At 48.9% G+C, this 27,479-nt stretch overlaps 1 protein-coding gene across 2 annotated transcripts; it reads right to left on the bottom strand.

Moving 5' to 3' along the window:
• Positions 1-3,606: 3,606 nt before the first annotated feature.
• IL22RA1 (interleukin 22 receptor subunit alpha 1) lies at positions 3,607-27,050 on the bottom strand. Of its 2 annotated transcripts, none has more exons than XM_524609.6 (7): positions 26,929-27,050; positions 22,474-22,606; positions 21,022-21,200; positions 18,102-18,277; positions 11,962-12,100; positions 7,113-7,234; positions 3,607-5,573 (listed from the first exon to the last, which is right to left on the bottom strand). In XM_524609.6, the coding sequence occupies exons 1-7, from the start codon at positions 26,969-26,971 to the stop codon at positions 4,641-4,643; spliced, it is 1,725 nt and encodes a 574-aa protein (XP_524609.2). In that variant the 5' UTR covers positions 26,972-27,050; the 3' UTR covers positions 3,607-4,640. The 2 variants fall into 2 exon arrangements, with proteins under 2 accessions (XP_524609.2, XP_063640744.1); XM_063784674.1 differs by lacking the exon at positions 26,929-27,050 and adding an exon at positions 24,944-25,123.
• Between the last annotated feature and the right edge of the window lie 429 nt (positions 27,051-27,479).

Below are 27,479 nucleotides of genomic sequence, written 5' to 3'. Positions count from 1 at the left end.
GTTTCAACATATAAATTTTGGGGGGACTCCAACATTCAGACTATAGCAATTGCCTATCTTACAGAATGGCTGGGAGACTCAGATAAGGTTAAATGTGTAAAATACCTACTATAGTACCTGGCTTATCTTTCTTCTTTCTCCCCTTGCCTTCTTTTCTCTTTTATTCCCTTCCCTGGACTTATGACCGTTAAGAACAAACTGACTGCTCTGAACCTCCATGCTGTTTCTCCGACAGCAACCAAGCCTGTGGCTTTCTCCCCGCCTGTGGCGACACTGTACCGGCTTCAGTCTCCCGTCCCTCCCTCTGTCGCTCTTGGAGCCCAGTTAATTGCAACTGCTGTTCTTCTCATACGGACTGGCCAAAGCATATCTTCCTTACTCCCCCTTCCTCCTTAGAGTGGGAAGGGAAAATGGGCTCAAGTAGCCAAAGGGGCTGAGCAGCAGCTCTGGGGTCTCAGAGTTGTCTCATCAGCGTCAGCACCAGCAGGGAAGGTGGGGGCTGCCTCCATCTCTCTGGCTATACCTGCCTCAGTTTATTGTTTCTGTCCCATGGTCTGGAATGCAGGTGGGGACAGCGACAGGGGACAAGCATTGGTGACATCAGGCCATAGTCTCCCTGTCCAGGTTGACACTCAGACTTGGGAGGGACAGAGGCTGTCTGGGAATCTGAAGGAGCTCCAGTCCTGCTGGTCCAATTCTCTGGGTGGAAACTCAGGCAAGCCCTGTATGTTCCTAGAGTCGGGAGCTTGGGAGGTCAGAGGTTTGCAGGCATCACAGCCATGCAGTACCCCCACCCTCAACTCTGTTGCAACAGCGGGTGTAATGGTGGTCCCTCTAGGGCGCTGATTTGAGGCTATGGAGAGAGAAAGTGATGGTGTAACGGCACTGTTCCCTCAACTTGCTTCAGAGGAATCACCAAAGAAGTTTATGAAAAATGCAGATACCCCCCAGCACTTTGGGAGGCCAAGGCGGAGGATCACTTGGGTCCAGGAGTTTGAGGCTAGCCTGGTCAACAGGGTGAAACCTGTTGACAAAAATACAAAAAACACAAAAGTTAGCAGGCATGGCGGTGGGTGTTTGTAGTCCCAGCTACTTGGGAGGCTGAGGTGAGAGGATCACCTGAGCCGGGGAGGTGGAGGCTGCAGTGAGCTGTGATCATGCTACTGCAATCCAGCCTGGGTAACAAAGTGAGGCTCTGCCTCAAAAACAACCAACCAGATTCCTAGAAACTGTGAGTTTAGCAGGTCTGGGGTGGGGTTGGGGAAGCTGTATTTTTAGTAAGCTTCCCAGAGTATTTTCATGAACTAGGGCAAGTAATCTCTCTGAGCCACATTTTCCTCCTTTGCAAAATATCAATAATACAACCTATCATGGAGAGAAGGGTACCAGGAGGATGAATGATCAAGTACATAACGGCCAAGCAACACGGTTGACTTCTTCTCTTTCTTATGACTTTGACTACTGCTACTATTATATTACTAGTCATTTATTCCTGGGCTTGACTGTGCCATACCTTGTAGGCAAGTGACAACTTGAAGAATCACCTCTCTTGCTGGGCAGGGTGGGGCTATGGAGATTCCTGGAAATGGGATCGGACCCGGGACTCTCAGGAACGATGAGGTCCCCAGCCAGCTCCAGGGTATGTGGACGCTCTGCCTTCTGGCTGGTTCCAGCTCCATCTGCAGGCCTGGGCTGCCTGGGAGGCATGGGACCTCAGGGGTCATGCAGTCTGGTCCCCGCCCCTCAGTGCAGACAGGGCCAACCTGAGGAGGGGTGAGTCACAGACTCGAAGCCATCCACCCCTCTCTTCAGACACTCAGACTCCACCCTCCCAGAATCATTTCTGAAATGTTTGTCACCCGGAGGAGGGCAAAGAGCTTCGTGTTACTGTGAGTTGGAAGAGATATTTATGGCTTTTAATAAAAAAAACTTCTTTTTTGAGATGGAGTCTCGCTCTGTTGCCCAGGCTGGAGTGCAATGGCTGGATTTTGGCTCACTGCAAACCCCGCCACCCGAGTTCAAGTGATCCTCCTGCCTCAGCCTCCCAAGCAGCTGGGATTACAGGCGCCTGCCACCATGCCCAGCTAATTTTGTACTTTTAGTAGAGAGGGGGTCTCATCATGTTGGCCAGACTGGTCTGGAACTCCCAACCTCAGGTGATCCACCCACCTTGGCCTCCCAAAGTGCTGGGATTATAGGCGTGAGCCACTGCGCCTGGTCTTAATAAAAAACTTCTGTAGCTCCCGGGTCTCACTTGGTGAGAATAGTCCACCTGTTAGGTTGTTTTTCACCAATAAACAAGGTGAAGACAGTTAACCTTTGGCCAAGTGTGACCCAAGCAACAGGAAGTAGACTTGTTTGCAGTGGGTGGGGAGAGGGGAGCCGTCATCCGGCTGACTTGGCTGCCGTGGAGGGGTGAATGGGCTGGGGGGGGCTGTCCAGGTAGACCCATCCCTCTGCACGGAGGTGTTGGGTCTAAACCAGTGACACCGAGGAGATGTTAAACATTAATTACCATCAGATAAGAACACCACCACCTGTCACTGTGTCCCAGGAAAGGGGAAGGGTGGGGAAGAGAAGAGGAGATGTAGCTGGGAAGAGAAGGACACTGTCCACTCTGGGAAGGGTTCCTCTGAGGCGACTGGTGTTCCATCCTCTTTCTCAGAAATGTTCAGAAAAGGCTTTGGAGGGCAGGTGTGGTGGCTCACGCCTGTAATTCCAACTACTTGGGAGGCTGAGGCAAGACAATCACTTGAGCCCATGAGTTCAAGACCAGCCTGGGCAACATGGCGAAACCCCGTCTCTACCAAAAATACCAAAAATTATCTGGGCATGGTGGCATGCACCTGTAGTCCCAGCTACTCGGGAGGCTGAAGTAGGAGGATCACTTGAGTCCAGGAGGTCAAGGCTGCAGTGAACTGTGTTCACGCCACTGCACTCCAGCCTAGGCCACAGGGTGAGACCCTTTCTCCAAAAGGAGAAACAAAACAATCAAACAAAAAGACTTTGGAGCAAGGTGACCAGGAGCACTTTTCTCTTGGGGACCCCATTAGGAGGCCTCCCCTCCTTAGCCTCCACTAGTCTCATCCTCCAAGAATCCAAGCAGGTGTGGAAAGCTTCCTCTCTCGATGAGGACAAAAAGCCCTAGGTTTGCACTCCAACTCTGTCACAGCCTCAATAGTGGGATCTCGGGTAGGTCCCCTCTCCCTCTGGACTTTGGCTTCCTCATGGTAGGGGTCGTCTGAGATGCAGTGATACGGAGGGTATGGCAGCAGTCTGAGAGCACAGAGTGTGCAACACTGCCTCTGTGGGGGATCAGAGAGGCTGGATGGACAGAGGCCGTCTGAGATTACCACTGCCACCCACAATGGCTTCTGCCTACGATCTCAGGGAGAAGGTTCCACATCATTTGTCTCTGAACTCTTGTCTCTAGAAGGCCCTGCAGTCCCTCCTCTTTCCCACCCCAGACCCCTCTGGCTTTGCCTGTCCTGAGGAAATCCAGGTCATTTAAGCCCATGAGAAAATGCCAGGTGTGTCTGAAGCCAATCCGAATTGGGGGAGGGGGTCACTCCTTGTGTAACGTAGTTAAAAAAAAAAATCACAACAGGAAATAGCTACCGTTTATTGGGCACTGCCCATGTACCAGGCACTATTAAGCACTTTAAAGACATGACTTCATTTCATCTTCACCACAACTCCATGAGGTAGGTGTTATGATCCCCATGTTACAGATGAGGAAACCGAGGTTCTGGGCACTGATTTCATTTGTTTGAAGTCACACAGCTTGTAAGTGGTGAGGCTGGAATTTGAGCCCAGATGGGCTGAACCCAAGGCAGAGCTTGCAAGTTGTGACATCAGTACAGTGTGTTATTGTACCCGTCCAGGGGCCACAGCCCTCACCTTCCTTTCAAACCCCATTCTCAGGATAGGGTCTGAAACTCCTGCCTGCAGAAAAGGCTTGTGTGTCTCCCTCCCTGGTGGACCTGCATTTCGCTTCGTTCTATCAGAGGAATGAAGCTGAAATCGTGCAACGTCAGGCAGTTGCCCTGGCTGGGAATGAGCCGCAGGCCACACCCCTCCCTAGAGTCCTGCCGTCCTGCTGGCCCTGGCCTTGGCAGAAGTGCAGGTTGTTCTGGTTCTGCCCAGCCTCCTTCTGGTTCTTTTCCAGGCCTGGTTCTTTTCCAGGCTCTCTTCCCACCTTTGAGCAATGACAGAAGAGGCAGGGGCCTCATGCTCTGTCGAGCTAGATTGTGAAACTGGCCAGGAATGGGGCAAGGAGAGGCAAATTCCCCGAGCACTTTGAATCCATGGTGTTAGGAGGTGGGGCTCTGGACCTCGGGAGTTTCCCTGCGTTTCCTCCTTGCACTGTCATTTCTGCCTTGCAGGGCTCAGCGAGCACGCGCTTGTCTACACAGGCTGCTCCCCAGAGCTCCCCCGCTGCAGTCCTTATCATGCTGCTTTGCTCTGGTGAGGAGCGCACCCATGGCAGGGGCCCTGCATGGAACTCCCTCTGCTTCTCTCAAGGGCACCCGTCTGAGGCCAGATAGCAGAGTGTGTGGCGTGGGCAGGCATGGGATTGACAGCCAAGGATTGACACTGGGTAGGGACAGGGAGGAAGCACCAAGCCTTTCCCATTCCCCTCAGGACTCCCACTGCACAGTCAGGGCCAGGCCTCTGAAAAGAGAATCCAGTTCTGTGGGCTGCTCCAGGTCTGAGGTCTCAGGGGCTGGGCTCTTGGCTTCATCCTTGGGACACACAAGGGACTCCAGCAGGCCCCAGGGACTTGAACCTTGGTCCGAGGGGGAACATGGATGGGAAGGAGGTTGCAAAGGGAGGGACATGGGGTGGCCCTCGATCTGGACTGAGGAGAGGAGGGGGAGCTGGCCCTTTAGGTACTGTGGTGTCCCTTCCTCCCCACTGTGTAGCACATTTGGGTCAGATGTTCTGTCTGTGCAAATCCCCAGGGGCTGGTGCAATGATTTTGCTTCTTGGGATTCCTCCATAGCCAAGGAGGTCACCTCCTGCAGAGAAAGGCCACCTAACATGCAGCTTCCAGCTGGTGGCTCTTTCTGAAGCTGACCTTTAGGCCTAAGGTGTTTAGGACTAGAAAGTGTCCCAGTGGGGGAGTCTTTGCCAGAACCTTCCATGCATACCCCATAGGAGGGAGGCCAGCTGTCCGGAGTGGCTTGAGGGGCATAGGAGGAAGGCTGGACCTTAGAGATGGCCTGTGGGGCGTAGAATGGGAATTGAGCTTCGGGGGTCACCTGAGGTGCATAGGATGGGGGCCCGACCTCAGGGGCAGCGTTTGGGGCATAGGACAGTGGGGAGAGGATCTGGGGAGGTGGCACGTTGGAGGGCTGGAGGATGGAGATGTCTGGCTGCCCTAAGTAGGTGATCTCGGACAGGCTGTGCCGCTGTGGAGCTCCTGCGGGCTCCCTGGGTCCAGACACCCTGATCTGGGAGTACTGGACAGGCTGGGCCAGACTGCTGGGGCCGCTGAGGTCAAAGACAGGGATCAGGACGTGCTCCTGGATGAAGCGCAGCGGCTGGAAAGTCAGGACTCGCTGGACGTTCTGTGCAGGGACGACAACAGTCACCCCCCCGTGGTTAGGGTAAGTCCCAAGCTCCCTACTGGTGATGTGAGTGGGTGAGGTCCTCCATAGGGAGGCATCTGGGGGCTTTTTCAAGATGCATCTGTCCCATATCCCCATCTGCTTCCCAGAGACTCCTCTAGGTGCAAGTGCCTCTCTGAAGGGACAGGGTCTCTCAGCTCTTTGGTTCTAAAGCCTGGGTTATCTCAGGGAGAGAGATCTGGGCTCTGGTTTCTCCAGGAGGCAGATAATCCAGGGAGTAGATGACCAGGATATGGGGTTGCCTTGGGGCATGATCTCGAGGTGGGGGCCCGCATTGTTGCTTGGCCCACGGGTCCCTGAGGGCCTAATACAGGGTCAGGGTGGGAAAAGAAGGAGCCAGGAGAGACCGGGAGAGCTTTACAGAAAATGCTTCATCTGGACTTGCACATTGAGCAAAACTCCCTCAGAGCTCCTCTGTCCCTCCGATGGGCAAGAGCAGGCTCCGGGTGCCTCAGGTGGCTCAGCTCATGGCTTCTGCAGTGGCCTTGCTGCTCTAGCAGAGGCGGCACTGGCGTCAGGTGGGGGCTGCTGATGTGATTTGTGTGGCTGGTGTAGGGCTTTCCATTTTATTTTTATTTTTTGGGTGGGGGGTGGTTCTGGTCTTCACTTGCTAGAGCAATTCTAAAAGAGCTGTAACAAAGGGCTTTCCACTTAACAATTAGTTTTGCCATTTAAAAATTTCTGTTTAAAATGGCCAGGTGCAGTGGCTCACACTTGTAATCCCAGCACTTTGGGAGGCCGAGGTGGGTAGATCACCTGAAGTCAGGAGTTTGAGACCAGCCTGGCCAACATGGTGAAACCCCGTCTCTACTAAAAATACAAAAATTAGCCAGGTGTGGTGGTGGTGCATGCCTGTAATCCCAGCTACTTGGGAGGATGAGGCAGGAGAATCGCTTGAACTTGGGAGGTGGAGGTTGTGCTGAGACGAGATCATGCCACTGCACTCCAGCCTGGGTGACAGAGGGAGACTCCATCTCAAAAAAAAAAATCTGTTTAAAAAATTAGTTCTGAATATTTGAAAATTGGGAGATTTCACAGTATAATCTGAAACTCTGGCTTCTCTTGAAAAACATGAAGATCAGGCAGTGCTGGGCCTGCATTCCCACATGGTGGTGCCCGGCTGCCCATTTAGACAGGGCATGAGTGCCACGGCTCTCCTGGCGCCCACCATTCCTCCCTCGTTGCCTTGCTGCTCACTCAAGTCCCACACTACCCTCCTGGTGCTGGACACTTCCAAGCCATGTGGGTTTTTTATTCCATGTCTACTATTCCTGATCACCCACCCCACTTCAATGCGTCCTGAGACCTGCTGGGCCACACGTCCGTTGACTTTAGGTGGGACTGTGAGCTCCGTGAATGGAGAGAGCAGGCCCATCTCCTGCTTTGTCTGTGGGTCCCTGCATTTTGGGGAGAACTGGGGACCTCGGAGCCCAGGCCCTCCCCTGGACCTCTCCCTCCCACCCTGGGGAGATGGCTCACCAGGGAGTTGGGAGGTGCAGGCGGCTTGGTGACATATCTGTAGCTCAGGTAGCAGAGCACTGCGACGAGGAAGCCCATGGAGAACAGGAAGGCTCCGGAGAAGGAGTAGGTCCACGTCCGGTCTGGGAAACCAAAGGGGCCAGAGAAGGAAGCGTGAGGCTGGGCTCTGCCTGGGCCCGGTTGGGTCTGGCCCCACATGTGGATGCTGAAAACCCTCTCCGGCTGGGCTGGCAAGGCCTCTCCTACCGTCAGAATGCAAGATCACAAATGGAAGTCCATATACTATACGTCTAAATAGTCAGAATTTACAAATTATATTTTTACACTGTTAAATAAATAAAATGTTCTAGGTTTCCACCTTAACAAAAAGACTTTTTACAACCACCTGGGATGCCATATTTTAATTCAGAGTTCTTGGACTTCTCTAGGTACTGTGCTGAAGTGGGGAGGTACAGGGAAAGCCCGCAGCGCACCGCAGGCCCCCAGCCCAGCCCAGCCCAGCCCAGCCCAGCTCCATCCCACACTGCCAGGGCCCTCACGCACATGTGTATAGATGCCCCAGCCCTCATGGTCGAGCTCATCCATGTCCCCTCCAAATAGCCACCTGTTGGTCATCCTTTGGGCCAAGGGTCTGCACTACATGTCAGCAGTGTCTGCCCTCATGAGGAAGGACCCCCAAAAGAGGACTGCCTAGACGGATCACAGGCTCCGGGCCATATGTACAGAGAGTTTCAGGGTCCCAGGTACTCACAATGTGATCTAGAAAGGAGGTCACAGGATCCAGATGGATCTGCCCCCTTTGTTGTATGGAGTCTTCATCTTGCAAGGAGGGGAATGGCCAGGGCAGGGCCAGAGAAGGGCCTTCTAAAGTGCTGGGTGCAGGGAAAGTCCCCTTTTGCCTGAGTCTAAGGGTGGTCCTGCCTCCCTGGTAGGGTAGAGGCAGAGGGAGGGGAGAAGTGAAAACAGGGAGGCCTGTCCTCTCCACCTCACTACCAAGATAAGGGGCTGGGCATCAGGGAAGATCTTGGTCAAGAAGGGAGCCTGGGAAGGCACTGTCCTGTCTAAAATGGAGGGGAGAGGGATGACTAGGGCTCTAGTGCCCGAGCCTCTCCCTGTGTTTCAGCATCTTTGGGATGGGTGCAGCCAGTTCCAGGCAGGACACACTTCCTGTCACCAGTCCAAGTGGGGCTTGTGAAGGACTTATGGAGGAAGAGGTTGTTGGAGTTTTTGGTAAAACTGACAGTTTGCAACAGAGGGAAGGTGACTCAGAGAGTCAAGACCCCTGCAGTCCAGGGGCCTGCTAATCACCCTCCCTCTCTTCCTGGCCCCTGTGCAGCCTCAGCTTGGAGAGTTTATCAATAGCTCCAATGACCTCGGCGATCACTGTGAACTCCGGGTACTGCTGGAACCTCTACTTCTAGCCCACTCCTCGATCCTCCCCTAGCCCACGAGCTTGGGCCTCTCTGGGTCAGCTTCCCACTTCAGTGAAACCCTGTCTCCTGTCACATGTTACCCCCATCCCTACTCCAGGAAAAAGACCCCACCCGAATGTCTATAACATTCCTGGAAAACCACTGCTGTTTGTTCCAGGACAGAATAGGGACATGGAATGGTCTCTGGCTTGACATATTTCCATTTCACACTGTGTGTATTGGATACATTGCCATTTCACCCATAGGGAGGCTGGATGGAATATAAAAACACCACCAGCCTGAGAGTAAGGAATACAGGGTGTTAGAGGCCTGGCTCTGCCACAGATATGCTGAGCATCCTTCCTGCTGCACGACCCTCTCTGGTCTACCCTTTAATAATAACAGTAGCCAGCAGTGGCTGAACTCCTACTACAGGCCATGATCTGTATGATCATGTAGAGCTGGGTGCTCTACCTATGTTATCTCACTACATCATCAAACACATCACAGAGGGATAGGGACGCTCCCTTCCTATGGATAACAAAGCTGAGTCCCAGAGAGGTTAAGTGACCTGACCAAGGTCACACAGCTACTCAGTGGAGTTACATGTGTAACTCAAAACTCATCCTCCCTGCCACTCTGCAAGGAAGCCTCAGTTTCCTCATCTGTAAGAGTAGGATATGAGGTGAGGTGGCCCTTAGAGCCTCTTCCGTCATCAAGATGCTGGGACAATGCTCTGTGACCCTCCCTGTTTATCTACGGAGAAGTAGGTAAAGGGGATTCTGAGGGTAATGCAGACGTCAGGATACACAGTCAAGGGCAGGTTGCATCACTCTGAAATGGAAGTAGGAGGAAGAAGTGTGCAGTACAGGGGGCTCACTGTAAACAAAGTTGCAAAGTGGTGGGTAGAGCCCAGCCTTCAGAACCAGATGAATCAATCAGGTTCCCCAAGCAGCTGTGCGGTCACAGGGAAGTTGCTTAACCTCTCTGAGCCAGAGTTCCTCCTCTGTAAAATGAGGATGATGCTACCCAGCTTACAGGATTGTTGTAAAGATTAAATAATAATGTTACATGTAATAATAAAGATTAAATAATATATGTAAAGCATTTGGCACAACTATTTGCTTGGCAATATAGTAGAACCTAATAAATGTAGGAATTGTTTTAAATATATTTTTAAGGATAAGGTGCCTTCTATATGTCAGCAAGAAGTAGCCACCAGGAAGTGTGATTTCTATGAAAGCTATAGTCTTAGGAAAAAATGGTATCTCATTATAAGCAAGACCAAGTAAGGCAACAGAAGGGTGTTGTGGGTAAGGGTGGAGTGGTCTTCACATTGTCAAAAAGCTGGTGGGCCAGGTCCCATGGGCCAGGAGCAGGTGAGATTTATCTAGGACAGTCCAGGGAAGGGGGTCATGAATCATACAAACACTCCCAGCTTAGCCCCAGAACGTCAGTTTCCTTTTTCTAGTTCTCCTCTTGCCAAGTTCTATTCTGAGCTCCCTAGCAGCCTTTGCCCCAGGAAGGGCATGCCCCATGCAAGTGGCCAGTGTTGGCTGTTCCATGAGGCATAGCTCCCCTGCCAATTGGTGCACTGGGATTCAGGTGGAGAAATCAGTCTCTTGTGGGCTGTTTGGAAAAGTGATGAGTTTCCGAACAAACCTGAGGACCAGAGTGTCATTTTCTAGGGCCCAGCTCTGGCAGCTGCCTGGCCTCTGATTATCACCTCAGCCCAGGCATCAGCATCCCTATTTGTCAGATGAGGGATCAGGCTCCCAGAGGCTGAGTGACTCCCCCAGGCACGTGGTTGGCTGACATCTGACTAATACCGTGCCTTCTCATTCCTCACGCGGTACTTCTCTTTCCACCGTGCCACAAGCAATGTCCAGCTTGCAAACTCAACTCTATTCTGAATGTTGGCATGGTTGGAACTGAAATCACTTACTGACATCATGAATCTGAACATGAGGATAAAGTGGAGACTGTTTTACCAAATCTATCACATCCACTGCCGTCACCTTCATCCTCTAAACCTGCAGCTCTGAGCAATACAACGTTTCCCTCCGTCTATGAAAAGAAACACTAATAAAAACATCATGACGCTTGTGATGAGAATCAAGTTTCAATGTGCTAGAGGAAGGGACCATCTCACCGAGCAGATGATTCAAAACTATATCTAGGCTGGGCGTGATGGCTCATGCCTGTAATCCCAGCATTTTGGGAGGCTGAGGTGGGTGGATCACTTGAGGCCAGGAGATCAAGACCAGACTGAGCAACAGGATGAAACTCCGTCTCTACTAAAAATACAAAAAAAAAAAAAAAAAAAAAATTAGCCAGGCATGGTGGCACACACCTGTAATCCCAGCTACTTGGGAGGCTGAGGTGGGAGAATTGCTTGAAATTGGGAAGCAGAAGTTGTAGTGAGCCGAGATTGTGCCACTGCACTCCAGCCTGAGCGACAGAGTAAGACTCTGTCTCAAAAACAAAAAACAATAAAAACCCACAAAAAACCCAACTGTATCTATAGTAGCTCTGTGGTAAGAGCACGGCCTCTAGAATTAGGCCTCATTCCATCCCTCAGCACCTGTGTGACCTTGGGCAAGTCACTTTTTTTTTTTTTTTTTCCGAGACAAGGTCTCACTCTGTCATCCAGGCTGGAGTGCAGTGGTGCAAACATAGCTCTTTGCAGCTTCAACCTCCTGGGCTCAAGTGATCCTCTTGCCTCAGCCTTCTGTGTAGCTGGGACCACAGATGCACGCCACCATACCTAGCTAAGTTTTTGATTTTTTTGTGGAGACGGGGTTTTGCCCTGTTTCCCAGGCTGGTCTTAAACTTCTGGGCTCAAGTGATCCTCCTGCCTTGGCCTCCCAAAGTGTTTGGTTTACAGGTGTGAGTCACTGTGCCCGGCCATGGGCAAGTTACCTAACCACTCTGAACCTCAGGTTCTTCATCTGTAAAATGAGGATGAAAATAATACCTACCTCATAGACTGCTCATGAGGCTTGCCCTTGGTTGTGCCTGGCTCCCGGTTAGCACTGCAGAAATGCTAGTTATCATGATACCATTATTATTATTTGACTTTGGAAGATATGGAGGGATCTTTTTATCTTCTCTGCTTCCCCCCTGCAGATTTTCCCTCCAGTATATCTCACCTGGGTTAATATTAAGGTGAGTTTGCTTTGCCAAGGTACACACAAGGCCTGTTAGAGAGGGGAAATCCAGACATAGGCTGGAGGGTGAGAATCAAACATTTGCTTTGATAACTCATCAGCCAACTCTTTTATGGATAAACAAAGATTGACTTCAATAACACACTGATAACCCTTCCATGGTTTTTTAGAGTGTTGCCAAGTCTCACCTTGGTTACAGGGAGGAAAGAGGAGAGTCAAGACTTGAATTCGGGAGCCCCACCTCCCTCTGGTTTCAGCCGAACTCACCTGGCAGTGTCTTCACTCGGCACATGTAGGGGGCACTCTCCTTGGACCAGGTGGGAACGCAAATCATGATGGTGCCAAGGAACTCTGTGTCAGGGGTCAGGCCGAAGAACTCATATTCTCTCTGCTTCCCTCCAAGGTGCTGAATTGGACAGAGAATGGAACGTGATTCCTGTTACACACCGATCTCCACATAGAGCCCAAGGAAGCTTGCTCGCTCCTCCTGGATTCTGGTTTGGTGCTGATGGGTCTGTCTTCAGCCTCTGTTTCCATTCCCCTCCCTTCTGCTTTATCCCCAAATCCAATCAGTCTCCAAGCACGTGTGCCTTTCACTTGCAATAGCGTCTGGCCCATAGGCAGTGGTTATACACACTATATAATGTAGTTATATATATATATATATATATAACTACATTATATATATAATAGTTATATATATATATATATTATATATATATATATATATATATAAAATGTGTGGTTATACACACATAATGGCCACTGTCATTATGACCTCCACCACCCTCCCATGCTCCCACTATCCCTCCTTCTTCCAATTCCTCTTGTCCTTCACCTTTTCGTGGTTAAACATCATAAACTTTTTGAACACCCATTCCTTTCTTTCTTTCCTCATTGCTTCTGCCTTAATTGGGCCTCAAGGCTTCAGCCTGGACTCTAGCAGTAGCCTCTTTCATGGTCGCCCATCTCTGGGTTTGCCCCTGTTCACTTCCATATTCATCCTAGTGTTTATAGGAATCTTTCTAAAAGACAATCTCATTATAATGCTCTTCTATTCAAAAGGCTTTGATGGCCTCACCCATATTTACAGAACAGAGTCCTGGTCCCTGGCTTCCAGTCCAGACTCATTTGTCTCTGCAGCCCACCTGGCTCTGCAGGCTCATCAATGCTGGATACCTGCCACTCGGGTAAACACCTACCTTGCATAAGAAAGCCCTTGTTTCTTTGCATCTGCCAATCCTTCTGCTGGAACTGTGTTTTGATTCTCGTTCTTCTGTGTATCTCTCACCTTTTTGACCCAGAACTCCTCTCCCATGGCTGCCACATGTTATCCTGTCTGGCTCTCCTCCTACCTCTCTGACTGGTCTTTCGCTGGTTTTAGCCCCTCAATGTTCTGCAAGATTTGCTCTTCAACCATTTCCTTCTCTCTCACATACTCTCCAGCCACTTAGTGATCTTATCTGAACCCATGGCTGCTGTGAGCACCGATGTGTGGATAACTCCCAAACTTATCTCAGGAAGAGCTGTAGAGTTTCTGATGGGCCCTGCCAGCTCCCTGCTGAATAGTACCATGTGAGCATCTCTAAGTCAACATGTCCAAACATGCTGCCCTCCTCTCTCTGGGGCCGGCCCCATCCCAGACCCCAAACCCAAATCTGTTTTTGATTCTCTAATTTTGATAATAGCATCACTCTTCTTCTAATCTCCAGGGCCTAAACCTTGAAGCCATTTTGGACAAATCCCCTCTCATATCTTTGGTATCAAATTGCCCTTAAAGGATCCAGAAATCTTCCTTTAAAGGGCCAGAACCTGTGTTCTCGGGAGTTCAAAAACTGAGAATTTTCTTCTTTGGCTCTTTGTATTTCAGCTCTGCCTTCTCTTTTTCAGGCACATGGAGGCCAAGGTTGAGGGTAATTTACTGTTTTCTTTTGTGTGTGTTTATGGGGATGGTGGTGACAGTGAGTGAAGAAGTACATAAATAAATTTTTTAACTTATTGTTTTGTGGAACTCATGTGGTTGGAACTGGACACATTACATATCATGAGACATAACTCCAGGAGAGTTGCCAAGGCCCTGATTCCTCCTTCCCCAAGTTTTTCACGACCTCCATCCTGGTTCAGGCCCTCATTTCCAGCCTATACCATTGCAATAATCTTTTGACTTGCCAGCCTGATATCTCTTCCATTTCCATATTTGATCTTTCTTCATTCTAATCCTAGTAATTTATATCTTCTGTTGGACCAAACATCCCCAAAATAACAACTATAAATTCTAAGAAAAATGAAAAACAACTACTTAAAAGCATTGGAGAGAAAATAAAAGCAGGCATATATTGGAGAGAGGAGAAATGGCGATGGGTACATTTCCCATTTTTACTGTCTTGTAGCCTGAAGGCAGACCTCAGTCTACACCCTGTGGAATGGCTAAACCTAGACAGAAACCCTTTATTCTCACTGGCTTGAATACCCAAAAGGCAGGGCTTGGAATAATCACAGCAGCTGGAAAATGAGGGGAGAAAGCACAGACAGGGGAGATTGTAGAGAAGGAGGCCCAAACTCTGTATATAAACTCTGCTCAAATCCCTGACCGGCCCCTAAAGTAGGCATGAATGGGGTAGACTCCAAGCAGCCCAGGTAAAGTTAAAAAACAAAAAAAGAAGAGAGATTTCAGAGTTTGGAGTTCAGCCAAATTAATTGCCTACTAAAACCGGATGAAACCAAACCAATACTCTTTGGAGGAATATAACAGAATCTACAGTAATTTCAACATAATGTCCAGGATACATTTCAAAATTGTTAGACATACAAAGAAAGAATATGCGACCCATATTCAAGAGAAAAGATAACAGTGACTGACCCTGATGACCAAAATGTTGAATTAGCAGACAATGATTTTATTTTATTTGAGACAGAGTCTTACTCTGTCACCCAGGTTGGAGTGCAGTGGTGCGATCTCAGCTCACTGCAACCTCCGCCTCCCACGTTCAAATGATTCTCCTGCCTCAGCCTCCTGAGTAGCTGGGATTACAGGCACCTGCCACCATGCCCGGCTGATTTTTGTATTTTTAGTAGAGATGGGGTTTTACCACATTGGCCAGGATGGTCTTGAACTCCTGACCTCAAGTGATCCACCCACTTTGGCCTCCCAAAGTGCTGGGATTACAGGCGTGGGCCACCTCGCCTGGCCAACAATGATTTTAAAGCAGCTGTATAACAATGCTCCAGGAAGTGAAACAAAATAAGCTCATATTGAATGAATGAATAGAAAATCTCAGTAGAATATGGAAACTATAAAATCTAGGAACTTTAGAGTTGAAAAATTCTAGATATTATTATCTGAAATTTAAAAACCCACTGAATTATCTCAAAAACATTTTGGAAATGACAGAAAAAATAGAGAACTTGAAGAAAGATTGATAAGGGAGAATTAGATAGTGGTGATGGTTTCACAACTTTGTGAATAGGCAAATAACACCGGAATTGTATGCTTTAAAAGAATGAATTTTATGGCATGTGAATTAATGTCAAAAAAAGGTAAAGGCTGTCAGAGCTGTCTGCAAGAGATACATTTTAAATATAATAACAGAGGCAGATTGAAAATGAATGTAAAAACATATATTATGCAAACCATAAGAAGGCTGGAGTGTCTATATTAATATCAGATAAAGTAGACTTCAATACAAAGAGTGTGACTACAAATAAAAAGGAACAATTCATATGACAGAAGGTTCAATCTATCAGGAAGATACAACAATCATAAATGTATACGTATTTAAGAACTGAGTTTCAAAATGCACGAAGCAAAAATGCACAGAATTAAAGGGAAAATAGACAAATCCACAATTATAGTTGGAGAGTTTACTATTTTCAACAATTAAACGACCAATTGACCTCTCACCTAAATCAGGAAAGACATAGAAGATCTGAATAACACAATTAATCACCTTTACCTAATTGATATTTATAGCGCACTCCACCAACCAACTGCAAAATGTACATTCTTTTCAGGTGCACAAGGAACGTTCACCAGGACAGGCCATAGGCTGGGCCATAACACAAGCCTCGATAAATTTAAAAGGACTGAAATCATACAGCGTGTGTTCTCTGACCACAAATTGAATTAAATTAGAAATCAACAATAAAATATTTAATAAGACCCTAAATATTTACCAAAAAATAGGTGTGATAAGGACTCTCCCTGCTTAGTAATCTCTAGTGGCTCCCCCAACTACCGAAAGAAACAAAAATTCGTCCCCTCCACCACCCTATCCCTTCTACAGCATAGTCCCATCCAGTCTTCAGAGGTTTATCTCCCAGGGTCCCTCCACGTCAGAGGTTCTCAAGCTTTGCGTTGGGGAAGAAGCGCTTGGGTTGCTCACTAAAATTCAGATCCCAGGGATGCAAGTGCAATAACTTGATGAAGTTGACTGGAAGGGGACCCAAGAATCTGCATTTTAAACAAGTGCTGCAGGAGATTCTGATGCTGTTTGTTTGGGACCATGGTTTTTGTGTGTGTGTGTTTTTTTTTTTTTTGAGATGGAGTCTTGCTCTGTCGCCCAGGCTGGAGTGCAGTGGCGCGATCTTGGCCCACTGCAAGCTCCACCTCCCGGGTTCACGCCATTCTTCTACCTCAGCCTCCTGAGTAGCTGAGACTACAGGCGCCCACCACCATGCCCGGCTAATTTTTTGTATTTTTTAATAGGGACAGGGTTTCACCATGTTAGCCAGAATGGTCTCCATCTCCTGACCTCGTGATCCGCCCGCCTTGGCCTCCCAAAGTGCTGGGATTACAGGCGTGAGCCACCGTGCCTGGCCGGGACCATGTTTTAAGAAACTGTTTTACATGTCTTTATGCTCTTGTCAAAGTGGGCGGTTCTGTGCTTTTCAAAAATGTCTTAAGTTGGCCGGGTGCGGTGGCTCATGCCTGTCATCCCAGCACTTTGGGAGGCTGAGGCAGGAGGATCTCTTGAGCCCAGGAGTTTGAGACCAGCCTGGGCAACACAGTGAGGCCCCGTCTCTTTTTTTTAAAAATGGCTTAAGTTTTGCTGCTTTTCTCTCTGATCATGGTGGGGCAGTATAGGCAGGCCAGTGGTGGGAGAAATGTGGGCTAAACAGAGCTGGGTTTGAATCCTGTCTACCCTATTATTTGCTGAACAATCTGAGCAAGTGACTTTTAACTTCTCTTGGTTCCCTCATCTAGACAGTGGAGATGATAGAACCTGCCTCACAAGGCTGTGGTGAAGATTAAATGACATAATATGCATGTATTACCTGGCATGCCTCAGAAATTGATACTGGCTTCCAGAAAGCCAATACCAATTTCTGTGGCATGCCAGGTAATATATGACTATTAATGACATAATATGCATATTATGCATATTAGGCTTTCTGGAAGCCAGTACCAATTTCTGCGGCATGCCAGGTAATATATGCATATTATGTCATTTTTGGCTTCCTAAAAGTTTTCTGGAAGTCTTTCAAATCTTGCTGTGCTGACATCCTGCCCCACCTCTCAATACCCATATTTTCCTCTACCTATAGCTATTTGAATTCTTGTTTTAACTCCCTTTTCACCCCCTAGATTATAAGCTCCTTGCATGCAGAAACCACAAAGTAGGAAATAAATATTCATTTAACTGAATTGTGGATTGGTGGCACATGCTGAGGGTAGGGGGTACCAAATATTTTCTGAATACGAAAAGAAATAATTCATGTACTATTTGAGAATGTATGCCCTTGCCTTCCACCTCTTATTATTACTCATCCTTCCACATTGCCTGTATATAGTTCCTGCAAATATTGGAAAACTACTGCAGCAGTAGAAATTGATTCTAGCATTTTCTAATGTGAACATCTGAAGATATTAATAGAGGTTGTTCCCCAGGATGTGAGAAGGTGTTAAATAAAAAACAATGTAAATATTATGCAAAAAAAGCAGCTTCTCTGGTCAAATAAATTCTGGAGAAATTGTATTAAACAAATTGATAATATACCTAATGCTAAATGACGAGTTAATGGGTGCAGCACACCAGCATGGCACATGTATACATATGTAGCTAACCTGCACATTGTGCACATGTACCCTAAAACTTAAAGTATAATAATAATAAAATAAAAATAAATAAATAAAAAAACAAAACAAAACAAAAAAACCAATTGATAGTGGAGTCTTGGCTCTGCAGGACTTGTCAGAGCTTTTAGCATGCTATTGTGTGTGTGAATCTACAAGAGAAAAGTTGTCATTTGTGATGATTTCCAGGCTTCAAGGAGCCTCTCAAGGGACATGTTTTGGGAAATGCTAATTTACATAACATGTCCCCTTTTTTTCTTAAAGCAACTCAGATCTAATTGGGAGGGAAGAGGCTTCCTAGGCAGAGAAAGACCAGGGTGCAACATACACTCACCATTTGGTAGGTGCGGTTGACCTGGAGCTCTAAGTGGTAGAACAGGTCATGGAAGATGTCTTCCAGGGTTAGCCGGTGGCCGTCCCCTGCACGGATGGGCGTGGGGGTAGGATGAACAATCATCTGAATCGATCTCACTTTGGGGATACAGGTCACATCAGGTGGCTTGAGGGTAGCTGGGGATAGGGAGAGAGAAAAGAGAAAAGAAAAAGTCAGAATCGGTGGGTAGTGTCTGAGGCAACCTTGGACAATGGAAAATGACTGCTCCCTCTCTCCTTCCACTCCAGTGCCAGCTATGCTTCTGAAAGCAACGGCTAAACAAACAGTGAAAAGAGAAAAGTTTCTACAAGCCCTGGTGTTTGGGTTTCAGGCTGGCAAAGGGATGACCAAGAGTGGATGAGAAGAACTCAGGGTGAGGGGCACCAGTCCCCTAGCTTGGTCATGCCTTTGGCTTGCCCCCACACATCCCAGCCCCCTGCGTCCCCACCTTAAGTCAGCCTAGAGCACCCTTCCTCCCTCATCTATTGAGTATGACAGCTTTGGGGATGTCAATGACATCAACTACACATCCTAAATAATGTTTGGGGCCTAATACTATTGATGCAGCCTCAAAGATCAGGCTGAAGACTTCTGTCTCTCTCAAGATGGAATTTTCCAAATAACCAAATTACCTTTGCTGGTTTACAGACTCCTTTGAGAATGTGATGAATGCTGTGGGTCTTCTTCCTGCCAAAATGTACATATACAAAAATCTTGCATCCAACTTCAGGGATTCATGGACCTCATTTACCCTGAATCTAATTTGTAAAAATTCCTCAATGATCCTTTGGCCTCCAAGATTGAAGCTATCTGAGTCAGAACAATGTTTACTTCAGTGCTGCTAATAAAATTGAAAAACTGAGCTGTACGTCCTCAAAAAGGGAAATACATAAGTAAATTAGAGTATCTCCCTAGAATGGATTATTTTGCACTGTGAAATATCTTGTTGTGCAAAATGTTTAATGATATGGGTAAATGTTCATGATACCAATATATGGGGAAAAAGAACCTAAGACAAAAAAGCAATGCCAGATTGCAAAGTAGATACGGCTGCTAGTAACTGCAGTTATGTTACAATGTTAAGATCATTTTGGGTGACTTTTGTTTCTCTTTGTATATTTCTATATTTCACACATTTTCTACAATGAATGTGAATTCACTGAACAAGCCAGGTTAAAAAAACAATATTTTACTTAATTTTATTTTTTATTTTCTTAAAAAGCTATGTGTGACTATAAAGTCAGTTGGTGAACATCATCACACGTTTAGCTTGTGTGGGGAGTTTGGCAACTATATTAGTCCATTCTCACACTGCTAATAAAGACACACCTCAGACTGGGTAATTTATAAAGGAAAGAGGTTTAATTGACTCACAGTTCCACATGGCTGGGGAGGCCTCAGGAAACTTACAATCAGGAAACTTACAAAACGGGAGGCAAACATGTTCTTCCTCACATGGTGGCAGGAAGGAAAATGAGAACCAAGCAAAGGGGGAAGCCCCTTATAAAACCATCAGATCTCACAAGAATGTACCCACTATCATGAGAATAGCATGGGGGGAACCGTCCCCATCATTCAGTTACCTCCTACTGGGTCCTTCCCACAAGACAGGATTATGGGAACTACAATTCAAGATGAGATTTAGGTGGGGACATAGCCAAACCATATCAGCAACTGCTGTCCACTCAACCATTCATTTACTGAATATCTTTTTTATTTTTTTGAGATAGGATCTCACTGTGTCACCTAAGTTGGAGTGCAGTGGGGCAATCCCAGCTCACTGCAGTTTTGACCTCCTGGGTTCAAGCTACCCTCCCACTTCAACCTCCTGAGTGGCTGGGACTACAAGTGTGTGCCACCACACCCAGCTAATTTTTAAATTTTTTGTAGAGATGGGGTCTCACCGTGTTCCCCAGGCTGGTCTTGAACTCCTAGGCTCAAGTGATCCTCTTGCCTCAGCCTCCCAAAGTGCTGGGATTACAAGTGTGAGCCACCACGCCTGGCTATTGAGAATCTTCTATGTGCCAGGCACTATGCTGAGGGCTGGGAATGCAGTGGATTCTGCCGCCCACACATACAGTTCTAGAGCTCACATTTTAGAGGGGGAGGCAGATGATAACATGTGTGAGCAAACACGGTAATTGCAGCGTGTGATCTGAGCGATGAAGACAATAAGCCCTGTATTGCACTAGAGAATCACAGATGGTGGCCTACAGAAATCAGGTCATCAGGGCTGGAGGTGGGGACACTGACTTAGGAGGTGATGTTGAAGCTGAGCCGTGAGGACTATAAAAGAACCAGTCATGTGAAGAGCTCAGAAGTGCCCCCAGAGAGTGGGAGCAGCAAGGACCCCGAGGCAGGGACTGTCAGAAGCTTGGCTGCTCGATGCATTGGGAAGACATGTTCAAGATGAGGACCAGGATAGGCAGGGCCTCGTGGGCCGTGGCAAGGAGTTGGATCTTATTTGTAGAGTCATGAGAAGCTGCCCGAGGGTTTTAAGCTGAGAAGAGAAGGTGGGATTTATGTGTTGAGGAGATCTCTCTAAATGCTCTGTGGAGAATGGGCTGGAGGAGGTGGTAAAGAGGAGAGTTGGGGAAACAAGTTAGGTGGCCTTGACCGCAGTCGGGGGTCAAGATAAGGGTGGTCTGAACTAGGGAGGTTGGGGTGGAGGTGGAGAAAAATGAACAAATCTGCTAGGAACACACTGTAATTGGTGGGGGTGGGGGCTTCCCTAAAAGCCACATCCCCAGCTGCCCCCTCCCCTTGCAGAGAGCCCCTTCTGGACCCTCCACCCACTCCAGAGGGGAAGAGGCCATCCCACCCCACAAACACCTGCGCCTTCCTCTTCCCTCCCCTGAAACCCACAGGGGCTCCAACTCACTGTGCTGCAGAGAGCTGAACCTGTCAGTCATCTTGGTGGCTGACCGGCCTCCCGCACTGACAGCGGTGACCCTGGCATAGTAGAGCTCCGTGAGGTTGCCCGTCTCCACCGTCAGGTTGCAGGACTTCCGGGTGATCTGCTGACAGCCCTTCTTTGCCACCCAGTCCCTTTCTCCGTACCTGCAGGTCAGGAAGGGGCCAAGTCACCGTGGTGATGAAAAGGCCAGCGCTAGGCCTGTGGCTTATTAATAATGCCAAGGAGATCTGATATTTACTTAGCACGTTCAGTGGCCCAGGCCCTTTATGCGAATGATCTCATTTTGTTCTCACAATGATTCTCTGAGGCATATGCATTCTTCTCTTTTTCTTTCTTTATTCCTTCCTTTCTTTTTTTTTTTTTTTCTTGAGACACGGCCTCACTCTGTCACTCAGGCTGGAGTGCAGTGGTGCAGTCTTGGCTCACTGCAACTTCTACCTCTGGGGTTCGAGTGATTCTCCTGCCTCAGCCTCCCGAGTAGCTGGGATTACAGGAGTGCACCACCATGCCTGGCTAATTTTTGTATTTTAGTAGAGACAGTATGGCCACCCTGTTGGTCAGGCCGGTCTCGAACTCCTGACCTCAAGTGATCCACCTGCCTCAGCCTCCGAAAGTGCTGAGATCATAGGTGTGAGGCACTGTGCCCAGCCTATTCTGTTTATTTTTCAAACAAAGAAAATGAGGCTCAAAGAAGTAAATTGCCCACGTGTTTGAAGTGTGCATGTGGAGAGCCAGGATTTGAACCCAGCCAGTCTGAGTCCACATTCTGGGCTCGTCATCACCATAGTCCTTTGATGTGGGCCCTGTTATCCCCATTTTACAGATGAGAGAAATGAGGCTCAGAGAGGGGGAAGTGACTTGCTACAGGACAACGTGGCATGACCAGGAGTGGAAGCCAGGTTTGAGGACTCCTGAGCCCAGGCCACCCCTCCTCACCTGCATGGGAGGGAGAGGAGCAGGAACAGGAGCGTGGGCTAGAGGGGCTGGGTGCATCTTCGGTTGACCTAGTCTCACTAATAATAATAAAACAATTATTGGTAGCTTATAATTTTCCAGGCACAAGTGCTAATGACTTTATCTTGTTTAACCCACCCAACAACCCTGTGATGAAAGTGCTATCATTGTCCTCACTTTGTGGGTGGAGAAACTGAGGCTTCGTGAGGTTACCTGCCCAAGGTTATACAGGCAAGAGCTGGCATTTAAGCCCAGACAGCCTGACCCTATCACCTGTACTTTTTACCCTTATATTATTCTCCCTCTGCAAAAGAAACATAAAGGAGCAAAGCTTTATCTGGGAGGGGCTATGTGACACCAGTCTTGGTGGGGACATGGGAACATATGGAGAGGAGGGGAATTCCTTGGAGAGGGGCTGGCTTCAGATCAGTCAAAGGAGGTGGGGTCAAGAGAGAAGCCTACGTCTTATACTCGATGCTGTAGACCGTGTCTGGGGTGCCCTCCGGCCCGCTGTCCCACGTCAGGATGTTTTCAAAGTTGCTGGACTGGAATTTCACGTGCTGGAGCAGATCCGAGGGGTCCTCAGGGGCGTGAGCTGCAGGAGGGTGGGAGGAGGGTGAGCAGGGGCTTTCCCAGGGTCACCCTGCCCATGTATGGGCTCAGTCAGAGTCCTGCCCCATATAAATTTCATGCAAAGTGCCTTTGCTTTCAAGATGCCAGCCTGGTGGGTGAGCAGGGAGACCCTGGCCCCCAGCCTTCTACAAATGGACCAGCAAGAGGGGATGCTCCCCACGCTGTTCTAACCAACCATCCACTGTCAGCCATTTTGCTTTGCAATGAGTTGTGATTCACATTCCATAAATGTCACCACCTTACAGTGTTCAGTTCAATTGTTTCTTAGCATTTTCACAACGTTGTGCAATCATCGCTATTATCTAATTCCAGAACATTTTTAGCACCCCAAAAAGAAACTGCATGCCCATTAGCAGTCACTCCACCCATTCTTCTCCTCCCCTAACCCCTGACAACCACGAATCTACTTCCTGTGTCTGTGAATGTCCCTACTCTAGACTTTTTATGTAAATAGAGCTTGGCTGGCTTCTTTCACTTAGCATAATGTTTTCAAGGTTCACACGTGTGGTAGCATGGATTAGTACTTCCTTTTTAGGGCTGAATAATATTCCATTGTGTGATATACCACATTTTGTTTATCCACTCATTAGGACATTTGGGTTGTTTCTACTTTTTGGCTACCATGAATAATGCTGCTGTGAACACCGTGTTCAATTTTATAAGTGGACATATGTTTTCAGTTGTCTTGGGTATATATCTAAGAGTGGAATTTGGTAGGTTATATAGCAGCTCTATCTTTAACCTTTTGAAGAACTGTCGAACTATTTTTTAAAGTGGCCACACCATTTTTTTTGTCTTTGAGACAGGGTCTTGCTCTGTCCCCCAGGCTGGAGTGCAGTGGCGTGATCATGGCTCGCTGCAGCCTCGACTTCCTGGGCTTAAGCAATCCTCGCACCTCAGCCTCCTGTGTAGCTGGGACTACAGCCATGCACCACCACATCCGTCTAATTTATTTTTAAATTTTTTGTAGTGATGGGGTCTCATGTATTGTCCAGGATGTTATGGCTGCACCATCTTAAATTCCCACCAGCATTGTTTGAGGGGTTCAGTTTCTCCACATCGCCATCGATGCTTGGTATTGTCTCTCATTCACTTTTTAACACAACTTGAAGTTGGTGTCCTCACCCTTATTTTAGAGATATGTAACTAAAGTGTGTAAGAAATGACTTGCCCCAAGTTGATCAGATGAAGCAATGGTGGAGGAGGCGCTCTTGACTGAGCCCACACGTGGGCAGGGTGGCCTTGGGAAAGTTGTTTAAGCAACGAGAACTTCAATTGCCTCATCTCTAAAATGGATATAGTTTGATTTACCGAAAGACAAACAACAATGACAACAGCAGCCACTGGCATTTGTGAAGTGCACAGCCTCTTTCAGGCAAGTCCCTTCCTTCATTAAATCCTCACAACAATGTGCCCACTATCACTATCCCCATTTGGTGAATGAGCTGAGGCTCAGAGAGAGCTGCCGCCCAGCATCACAGTTAGCATGTGAAGAACCTACAATATTCATCCCAGTGCTAGACTGGTTGTGGGGCGGATAGAGCGGGTTGGCGTCTGTGAATGTGTTTAGTGTCTAACAGGCCCCTATGTACATGTGTTGAGTCTGAAGGGAGGAGACCTGGGAAGGGAAGACACTCACTCTGTAGGGAGGGGGCTGTCTTGTTCACCCTTTTATATGAGGGTGGGGGGCTTCAGGGACCTGAGCACCTGATAAAGGGATGAATTTAGGGAGGAGGAGAAGAGAGAGGAGAAGAGAAGCTGGCCCTTGAAGAGTCCACAGCCCTCTCTTCCAGGCTAGGTCTTTGTCCAGCCCACTTCTGCTTCTGTTAAGGGAAGGGCAGTGAGGGCCTGAGCCTCAAGGAAGGGGCTGGGGAGGGGCTGCAGCCTCTGAAGCAATCTGCACTGTAAACAAAGAGTCCTTAACTTATAAAACCCTTCCCTCAGGCCCCCAGGCTTGGGCTGTGGAGAGCAAGAGCCTGCGGGAAAATGGCGGCCCAAGTTGGCAGCTGGCTCGGAGCTCGGAGGCCCTGGCCGGCTGGCGTGGGAAATAAACAGGTGGGAAAATGTTAAGCAACCCCAGCTGGGTCAAGGCCTTGCGGCCTGGGTATGTGTCTTGAATATGTCTGTGCCTCTCCTTCCCCAGACACGACTACGACTGCCAGTGGGCCCAAGGTGTGAGGGAGCAGACAGTTATTGATTCCCCTACTCCAACTCTACACACAAGAGGGGTCCTCAGGCTTGGCGAGGACCGATGGGGACGGAAGAATGGTCCGACCCCGCTGCACATCCTCTGGCTAACCTCGAAGGCTGCCCTCCTCTCTGAATTTGGGTTCTGGCCCAGCAGCTGCAAAATGTCTTCAGGCTTCCTGGAGTCCCCAAATGGGGCCTTAGGGATGGCGCGGGGAGGGGTCTACTGCCTCTACGCAAGGTGACGGCTGTGCCGTGGAGCCTTAGGATGTAGCTGACATCTTGTTTGGATGTGAGGCTGGGTGGAATTGGGGTCAGTTCTGGAGGGAGGGGTCCTGGATTCAGGGCTGAGTCTAAAGTTGAGGAAAGGAGTTCAGTCAAGGTCAGACCTGAACAGTGGCTTCTGGTTGGGTGGTGGGTCAGGGCAGAAGGGTGAGGGTGGGCTTTGAGAAGCCAGGCTCCATCAAGGCTTGGGGTAGAGTCTGCAGCGGGAACGGTTGCTGGTTGAGGTCAGTGTTCTGGGTGGGAAATAGAGGGCCCATCTGGGTTGCAAGGAGGCTGGTGGCTGAGGTGGGGGCATGTTGCCAAGGCAAAGGACCCTGGGCTACGTGGAGGTTGGCACCACTTTTCAGGAGGGAACTGCAGTTAGCTTCCTGAAGTGGGGTAAGTGAACCTAGGCCCACTCCTGTCTTTTAGGGATGTCAGGGTCTAACAAGATCTCCCCCTCTTCTCCCGCCCTCCTCGCTCCTTTTCCTCCTCAAATCTATCATCCATTCCTCAGCCTGTGTTGCTTCGGCACTTCCCGGGTGAAAGTCTATATTGTGAAATCTGGGGAGACATGTGTTGTGTGGAGCCTGGCAGCCTGGCGGATTTATAAAAGGCAACTGTTTTTTCACATTCATGTGGAAAAACAATGTTCTGTCAACCAGCTGGGAAGCTAAGGAAAAATACACAAACAAGAAACAATTCCACATGCTCTGGAGTCAGCCTAAGATTGGGGGGGTGAGGGCCCGGTGTGTGCAGCACGAGGCAGCTGACCCTTGACAATCTCCTAAGGGCTGTTTCTTGGGGTCCCCCATCTCAAAGGGCTGGGAGCCTCTAGGATTTCTAACCAGTATGGCTGAGGGTCTAAAGGGACGTGTCTTGGTGCCTCGAGGGGGTGCCTCACATCTTCCTGGAACGCCCAGCTTGATGCTGGGAAGCAGACTGGAGGGGGTCCCACAGAGCTGGAAGCCCTGGGGACGCAGGCAGCCCTGGCGGGACAGCGGCAGAGAAGGTGGGAAGCTCTGCCTTTTTGTGGGCCTCGTCCTGCACTTGAGCAAGGAGGGCCTGGCCGAGGCCATACCTGCTCGCCATCCTCAATCAGGACTATGCTTTGACTTCCTAAGGAAGTTCCCTGAATTTCATGCAATGCACCAGGAGAGCAGAGAGAGAGTCTAGGGTCTCATGTAACGTTCTCCATAATGATGAGCCCCCCCCTCCGCTCACTTTATTGGCTTTGAACACTATGCCCTTAAGACCTGTTTCCAAATGAGTCCTGTGTCTTAAGACCTATTAATGTAGCAGACCTGGCCACTCTAGGAGAAAATGCTCTTTCAGATCTATGATAACAAAAGGGGCCAAAGAGGCCCTGCAGGGGCATGGAGGGAGGCAATAGTGAACTCAAGCTTCGTTTCCCCCGGTCCTTCCTCCGCCTCCCCTGTCAGGCCAGTGCCAAGTGAGAGGCAGAGGAAGGATGGTACAAGCTGTGCCGACACCGTTTGAGGGACCGAAGGATGTCTGCCTCCTCCAGGCCAATTCTCCATTCACTGAGGTGCAGCGATCCAGCACCCCCATTCAGACAGCTGGCTATATCCCTCAAGACCCGAGGGTCCTTTGGGTCCCTGGAAGAACCCAGGGTCTGAGGCACCCTCTCATGCCCCCAGCAAACTAAGCTGGGCATTTGTTTCTCCGTGAACACCTGGCACCCTGCTCAGCCCTAGCAGGGGAGAAACTGAAACTGGCTATGCTCGGGCTGGGGAGGGTGCTGGGGAGATGACCCTGATCGTTGGCCCCTGGGATAAGGGAGGTCTGACCACAGGGTAGATGGGCACTCACCAGCCAGGGATCCCACAGTCAAGATGGTCAGCAGCGTCCTCATCGGGGCTGGCACAGAGCCCTCCCTTGGCCTCTACTCTGCCGTGCACAGAGAGAGGGCTGGGAGTCTTGGCGCCCTGGCAGCTGGCTCCACCCGGGCATGGGGCGGGGAGAAGGGGGTGGGTGGGACCTGTGCCGGTGGGGAGCAGGGGTACAAAGGTGTCCTGGCCCTGTGTGCTCTGGAATTCCAGGTTCTGGGCGGGATCTAAGGGAGTTCCCTTCCGACTTGCAGAAAACAGCAATAGTAACAGGCTGGCTTGTTTATCTGGTCCGGTGGCTGATTCATCCCAAGTGGTTTATCAAGGAGCTGAGGAGCAGAAAAGGCAAGAATAATCCACGATATGCAGCCTTATCAAAAAGCAATTTGGCACTGTGGATCAAAAGCCTACACCACATACATATCTTTTGCTTTAATAATTCTATTCCCAGGGGATTTACCCTGATGAAAATAACTGGACAACAGAGGGGGAAAAAAAAAGTCCCAGAATGTTTCTTGCAGCAAAGGAAAAGCT

This window comes from Pan troglodytes, chromosome 1 (assembly GCF_028858775.2).
Source record: "Pan troglodytes isolate AG18354 chromosome 1, NHGRI_mPanTro3-v2.0_pri, whole genome shotgun sequence".
NCBI classification, from domain to species: Eukaryota; Metazoa; Chordata; class Mammalia; order Primates; family Hominidae; genus Pan; species Pan troglodytes.
The sequence above is the reverse complement of the archived record's forward strand: the minus strand, read 5'-3'. Positions and strand labels throughout refer to the sequence as shown.